Source organism: Perca flavescens, chromosome 2 (assembly GCF_004354835.1).
Source record: "Perca flavescens isolate YP-PL-M2 chromosome 2, PFLA_1.0, whole genome shotgun sequence".
NCBI lineage: Eukaryota > Metazoa > Chordata > Actinopteri > Perciformes > Percidae > Perca > Perca flavescens.
The window spans coordinates 30,247,175-30,254,664 of record NC_041332.1 but is presented as its reverse complement, the minus strand read 5'-3'; the positions used below and the strand labels follow the sequence as shown (position 1 = coordinate 30,254,664).

The 7,490-nt window shown below is 40.7% G+C and overlaps 1 protein-coding gene and 1 long non-coding RNA gene across 2 annotated transcripts; both read left to right on the top strand.

Moving 5' to 3' along the window:
- Positions 1-417: 417 nt before the first annotated feature.
- Positions 418-1,449, top strand: LOC114562837 (uncharacterized). Its single transcript, XM_028589470.1, has 2 exons — positions 418-458; positions 797-1,449. The coding sequence occupies exon 2, from the start codon at positions 829-831 to the stop codon at positions 1,447-1,449; it is 621 nt and encodes a 206-aa protein (XP_028445271.1). The 5' UTR covers positions 418-458; positions 797-828.
- A 4,385-nt stretch (positions 1,450-5,834) lies between these two features.
- On the top strand, positions 5,835-6,670 carry LOC114548868 (uncharacterized). The gene is made up of 2 exons (XR_003691442.1): positions 5,835-5,896; positions 6,610-6,670. It is a non-coding gene; the product is annotated as an uncharacterized LOC114548868 (long non-coding RNA).
- Positions 6,671-7,490: the final 820 nt, after the last annotated feature.

Below are 7,490 nucleotides of genomic sequence, written 5' to 3'. Positions count from 1 at the left end.
TCGGAGACGAGCCTCCAAGAATGTGCGTGTGTAAAGTGGAGTTATGATGTAGTCACCAGGCAAATCCACTCTGTGCAGACACGCAGATCCAACGTCAGTGTGGGTTTTCATTCTAATCTCTTTGATCTTCAGTTAATCTCTCTGTTAAAGGCGGGAGTTCAGTTAGGACATGTCAGGTCAGAACAAAACACATTCAGCCTCTTCCCACAGAAGCGACTGCCAAGATGATTTTTCTCAATGGAGGTGCGTACGCGCGCGCGCTTGCGTGTGTGTGTGTGTGTGTGTGTGTGTGTGTGTGTGTGTGTGTGTGTGTGTGTGTGTGTGTGTGTGTTGTTGGGCGGGAATGGTGGGCGTGCCGCAGCATCTGTGTATGAAAGCCATGTGCGAGGCCACAGAGAGCCACATGAAGCAGCTTTACGCACAGCAGCACTCGTTATTTTCGGTAGCTTAGAGTCGATGTATGTGACTTTCTTGTATGTACTTTATGTGTAGTAGACTGTAGTAGCCTGCGTCCTCATTACGGTCCACAGGTGTCTTTGAATTTATTTACTGCAGGCTCAGTTTTGATTGCACCTTTTTATATGCGTAATTGTAATTGTAATTGTAAAAGTTCATATATTGGCGTAAAAACATATTTGTTTACTGTTAATTCACAATATAAGTGTTGGTTTACGTCTTTGGAAAAAACAATACGTACGAAATACGAATGAATGTTTTCTCAGCCTATATAGCCTAACCTAATTATTATTTTTTTTATCACAGATCGAGGTTCTGACACTTTTTTAACAATATTTAGTCCTTTCAGATATCATTGTCTGCTTAAAGAAGATGTTGCTGTTGAAGACTTTCGCTCCCTGGTTGCTGTTGGCCTTCCTTGGACAGCAGGTCTCTCTGTCCTCCGGTGCGCGCAATAAGAACCGAGGAGCGGACAAGAGCGTGACCCCAACCCCCCCCGGCAGAGCGCAGAGGGGCGGCGGGAACAAATCTGCAGCAAGCGGCCGGGGCAAGTTCTCCATCAAGGACAAGATGCAGTGCATGTGGGAAGCAAAAGACGTCGGGGACACGGTTCGGCTGTCGGTAAAATGCGAGGACCGGGAGGCGCGCATCAAAGGCGAAGCCAGCGATCTGCAGTGTAAATACAACGCCAAACCTCAGAGCTGCCCGGAATACCAGACCGACCCCAAGGGCTTCTGGAAACAGGTGGCCCGCGCGTTCAAAAGACTGCAAGGCAAAGTGTGCAAGGACGACCGGGCGCTGGTGAGGGCTGGCATGTGTAAGAGCGCGCCCCGGGATGCGCACTTCAAGCTGGACAGGTCCTCCGTAGACCACCGCTCAGTCCGGAGAACCGGCGACTCCCCAGCCGCCGCCATCTCGCTCCATCTCCACCGCTGCGGCTCCGTCCGGACCGACGGCCTGCTCAGGGCGCGCGAACCACCGGAAAACGGCTGAGGAGAATTGCAGCGGCTCGTGGGCCAGTGTGTGCAATTTCTTTCTAACCATGTTGCAAAGTGACGACTGTTAGCTTCAGAACTATGTGGACACGATCAGACTGGATACAGGATTTTAAATCTTTCATTTTTAATCTGTAATAGTCTGATTTTCTCTGCACAGTGTGCATTTTACAGAAGTGAGCTGTGGTATTTTCAACTATAGGCTACCACAAACACCAGTAGCTATATGGCTACTCATGCAGAAGTGGATATTATAAATAAATATCAAGTCATGTAGGCTATCACCAGTGGTGGAAAGTAACTACCTGTCTTAAGTACAACATTGAAGCACTTGCAGGCCTACTTAACTTAGGTATTTCTACATTTATCTGACAGTTGTACTTACTTTTCAGATTTAAATGTTGATCCAAAACATGGGATGAGCTGATGAAACATGATTTATTGTAGACAATCAACTGTTGTCTCCACCTTGATCATCTTACACCATCAAAAAGCTGCTCAGACATCAATGTGTAATAATAATCCAAAAAGTAGACATAGAGTAACATAACATTCCAAAAGTGACCATCCTGTATAGTGATTACTTTTACTTTGACACTTGAAATCTTTTGGATATTCTTTCCTGGCTTTTCGACTTTTTAATAAACCCACATCATCACTCCAATCATCTTTCAAATTTACATTTATGACCACTAAACACAGATACAAACATGGAAACCAACCGCAAATTAATGTTGCCTTGAAGTGCTTTCAAAGAGTTGAATCTTGGATTTTGAGAATTGTTTTATTATTATTATTTGTAATAGAGTATTTGTACAGTGTGGTATTGTTCTATTTGACCTGAATGCTTTAAACCACACTGTATTTATGCACCACAAATAAATATTTTCTATTTATACAATGTGTCCTGTTGCCTTGAAGAATATGAAACATAACTTGTATTTGGGAGAAACAGAGGGATGTATGAACACTGTGTGAACATATGGATAGTGAAAATAAGCTTTAAAATACCCATTTTATCAGTTTTTCTTCTCTTATTCAGTCATGAATATCTTATTGTCTTAAAACATTTCCATCCACTACAAATCAACTTGTTTTAAACATTTTCTAAAATCAGGTGTCATTTTCCTTCATTTCAGTGCAGAGATCGTCCTATTCTGTCTCATTTCTTGAAAACAACAATCAGAATCAGAATCTGAATACTTTATTGATCCACTCAAGGAAATTGTGTGCAAACCTAGACTGCAACACACTCTCTTGTCAAGGTGCTGATTCAAAAAACATGTGATTTTCTTTCCTCCGAAGGACTCACAACATTGTTGAACACTCCCACATCAGAAAAAGTAAATTGGCTCTTTGTTGGGTACACTCTGTACTTTTTCTAATGTAAAGAAAGAGAAACAGGATTAACAGTGTTGCGAGTCCTTGGGAAGCAGAAGTTCTTTTAAGAGACTTATTTTTGAAATATTTCTTAAAGCAGGATGTTTAATAGGTTGTACTGGCAGATTTTCTTTTACTTGCTTTGAGAAAACTAAGACTTTTAAGGGTTGATACAAACCAAATTAGACTGATAAGATGAAGATTATTATATATAATAATATATTATATATTATTTTAGATTTTGTCAGAATACACTTTTCCTGAGCAGATTGAACTGTGTGAACTACACTGACATGCCCTCGGGTTAATGTACCGCACACTCACGATGAAAGACTCTTTTTCTTTTTCATACACACAAGTTGAGTGATTGTACATGGCATCCAAATATAAGGCTTGTTCCTCCAGTTTCCTGCAGCAGTCTCTAATTACTTTCTCAGAGACAGCAGCCAGCTGCATTAGGAGCCATGTTCTGTATGGGGAGAGTAAAGACTGCTAGGATCTAGCTGTGTGTGTGTGTGTGTGTGTGTGTGTGTGTGTGTGTGTGTAATCCCTGAACAAGTGCAACCCCAGATGTGTGTTTCATGCTTTCCTGTCTGCTCCTGACCTTCTTCACCTCTGACCTGCTGCTCTTTGTCTCCTCACAGACAACTGGAGAGAGATTTACACCTTTTATGTAATTTAAGTCTGCTCTCTTTGATGGCACAAAGGGGGATTTTTGTTGACATAATGTTTTACTGACTCCTTCAACCAGAGCTCAAGGACACATTCCAGAAAGGAGGAAGTAGTTAGAGGTGAGAGGTCAAAGGTGAAGCAGGAAATGAGGATAGCATCCGAATGATCAGCTGCCTCCTCCCCACCTCTAATAGTACTCATGTGGGTTTGTTTCTTTTATCTTCAACCAATTTTAGTTGTCACATGAACGAGGTACTATTTCAGTGAAATGTAGTCCCATCAGCTCCTTCAACTTGTGTATGATTCAACTCCTGCATCCCTCGATGATGCAGGAGTTGAAATTCCTCAGTATTTTAAGGGGATACCCAGAATTTCCTCAGGTGTCTCCGGAGCCTTGCCTTTCTCACCACTGAGTCAGTATGTAGCACCCAGGTCAGACCATTTGTGATGTTGACACCAAGGTACTTAGGTACTTTAAGCTGTCCACCCTCCTGATTTATTCCCAAAGTCCACCATCATGTCTTTAGTCTTTAGACATTCATGAGTAGGTTGCTGTCCTTACCTCTTAATATGTTTGCTCATGATAGTAGGGTGTGTGTGTGTGTGTGTGTGTGTGTGTGTGTGTGTGTGTGTAATTTCTGCCTTTATTATTAGAAGGTGTTTTCAGTGGAGTTTGCTTTTAGGCAGTGCCAACTCTGTACAATATTTATCAGGATACCATCGACACCACTGTGATGACCACACCTGCTGATTAAATGTCGGTACACTTCCTGCTCTCGCCTTATTATTATACCACTTTATAGTTTACACGTAATAGTTCATTTTCTCCTCATTTAGTTTGTTGACATTGAGACCTCATGCACATTACGTTCACATTGCAACATACTTAGCGAACATAGTTAAGTTGGCATTAAGTCCTTCTCATTTCTATTTATTTTGAGTTACCAGTGCTGCTGGTCGCCGCCTCAGCTGCTGGTGAGACATCTTGGCATGGCCAAATAATGATTCTCTCCCAAATCAATTAGGAGCCAGATTTACTGTTCTCAGAGGTCAATCAATTTAAGGAGGTCCAATGAAGTATACTGATCCCTCTACTTTCCACTTTCAAATAAAAGGAAAGTCCCTGAGCAGAAACCAAGATTACTTAACTGATGTCACTTGAGTCATTTTTGTATACTTTCCAAAGTCCCTTCATAGCTACAAAAAACAACAAGTTTTCACAGGCTGAATAGTACTGCTTATGACAAGTAAATTGTGCCATTTTAATGTCACACCGTACAGTTTTCTATGATGTGTAAAGTACTACAGACTACAGGCCTATTCAATGCAAATCCTCCCACTAATCCTGGTAATATCTTCATGAGGTGAAGTAATCCCTGAAGGAAAACACATTATTCTCAATAATCATCAACTCATCCGAGTGATATTTAAGGTATGTGTGTCCTTTTTTTCCACTTATATTCGTCACAATGGCTGCAGGTCTCGCCTTGTTTCTTTTCCACACGCAGGGCGGCAGGGTTGATGCTTTACAAACTAAACAAACACCTGTGAAAGCAGCAGCCTTTGACTCCTTGGCTCAAAGTATTAAACCAACGTCTTTTAAAAGCCCTTTTAGCTTTCAGACCTTTTAAGTAAAAACATGAAAACATAAAACAGCAGACAATGTTTTCTATCTCTTCAATCTAACTTGTTCCCAAAGACACAAAACTAATAAAAGAAGTTTTCTTTAACAGGTGCAAACATGTTAACGTGGGACTAATGGTTTCTTCTTGTGAGCATTTATCATTTAAGACTTTGATGTCAAAGCAGCCATTCTTTTCTGGATTTAAGGGAAAACAATGAGGGGAAAAAAAATTAGATTTGCTACATAAATCCCACCAAAATATAAGATGTAGATGGCTTTGCTGGATTTGCTACTACCAAGTGTGGCTTTTTTACTCATTTGTTTTATGACTTTTCAAATTTGTAGAAGCTGAAACAAGTACTACTCACAAGAAGAAGAAAAAGCAAATAGGCTATTAGTGGATAGAAAAACACCTTTTTTTTAACAGCAAATTATTATTATTATTGATTGCACATTAGTCTTTTCACTGCACATATTGTGGGACTGTCTGACAATTAAAAGTTTGAAACTTTGTGCCTCAGAAATGAGTTTTTTCTTCTTTGTGATCTTGTTAATTCACCAGTGACCCTTTGCATTTATCTTATATATCTCCTGATTATGGCATATCAGTAGTTCCTCTTAAAACAAAAGGACACTCCTGTCAGTTCCAATCCTCCCTCCTGCCTTGCGGTAACACCTGTTCACACTTCCCTGATTAGCTCCATAGTATATATACCGGCCCACTTCCATTCCTTCTCTGCTGGATTGTGTATATTGAGTTTCAGCCTGGGTAAAGTTTGTGTTTGTGTTTGTGTTTGTGTTTGTGTTTGTGTTTGTTTGTGTTTGTGTTTGTGTTTGTGTTTTGTGTTGTGTTGTGTATGGAGGCTAGAACCTTTTCTAGGATTTTAGGAGCAGAACACCTGAACTGCAAGAGCACGCCTTCAGGAATTTAGACGTTATGGCTTTCCACAACCAGATTACTCTCAAATCTACGGATTTGTGGTCATGACTTTGTGCAAACTTTTAGTCTAGATAATGGCAGAAAATAGTAAAATCACACATTTTGAGCCTCAATCTCTTCATTGTTTTGTTCAACCAACAGTTCAAAAAAATCAAACGGTATTCAGTTTATTGACATATAGATTAAAACTATAGCCAATGTGGCTTTTGTTTTTGCTTGTAGAATGAATGAAATGATTAACCGACAGTCAAAATAGTTGCTGACTACTTGTTTTGCTGATTGACAATTTAAGTGAAATACCAGCAGCTGTATGCAGGAGGATAGTATCAGCTTTTGGCAGTTTTTTTTTTGTTTCTGCAGTTGCAAGTTGAGACAATCATAGTGGAACCTTTGCAGGATAAAGTTTGATTTTAACCATTTGTCATTCAGTCCTTTTTTGTCTTACTCTGTACATTTAGCATTTTATGTATAATGGTAGCTGTCACAAGCTTTGCTGGAAAGCAAACTTCCCCGTCAACTTGAACTTGAACTACTGTTTGCAGTTCACAGCGCCCCAGCCAGTGTGATGAAGGAGAGGAGGGGCTCTGGATGTCAGGAGGGGCTGAAAAAAAGACATCAAAACACAACTCAACGCTTCACTAAGTACTTGAGACTTGACCTACAAAGCTGAACAGACACATGCCCACCCGAAAACACGCACTGCAGCGAAGTGGGAGGAGTTGGAGGTATTGTTCTTCCTGTGGCTCGAGGTGGCCTGACCCCACACCTGCTGTTTGGACCTTGTTATTGGCTGCTTGTTTCTGTGGCAACAATCAACGGCCACCGCTTCTGTAAAAAGAATAACAAAAAGAAAGAAAGAAAAGTAGTGGAATGGGACCTGTGATGACCCCTCCTTCAACACACACACACACACAGAACAAAAGATCTTCATTTGAAATAATTTTACTGACAACAGTTAGGCCTACCTACGGGGTCCTTGAGTGCCGAGAATTGCGCCTTTAAATAAAATGTATTATTATTGTTATTACCCGATTATTCAGCAGCTATTCATTTAGTTCTGTAAAGTAAGTGAAAACAACACACTAAAATGAACAAAGAGCCAAAGGAGGACAATTTCTTACCATGTCACATTACACGCTTACAGACCCAAAATACACACACATGCAAACAGGACATACATACTAGAGGTCTTCAGGGGTCTACCCGTAGGTTAAAATTTACGGTTTCTACATATCTGTCGGGGTCGGGTCCCGTGTGTGTGTGTGTGTGTGTGTGTGTGTGTGTGTGTGTGTGTGTGTGTGTGTGTGTGTGTGTGTAAAAATTCAGGGTAACTTCTGTAATTTGACTACTTGTTTCACACACTTAAAAGGTCAACCATTTAGTATTACCTGAAAGGGGATGGGGGGTGAACATGAATTTCAAA

Excerpts from the sequence above, each read along its gene's own strand:
- LOC114562837 (XM_028589470.1), top strand. The coding sequence starts at position 829 with ATGTTGCTGTTGAAGACTTTCGCTCCCTGGTTGCTGTTGGCCTTCCTT.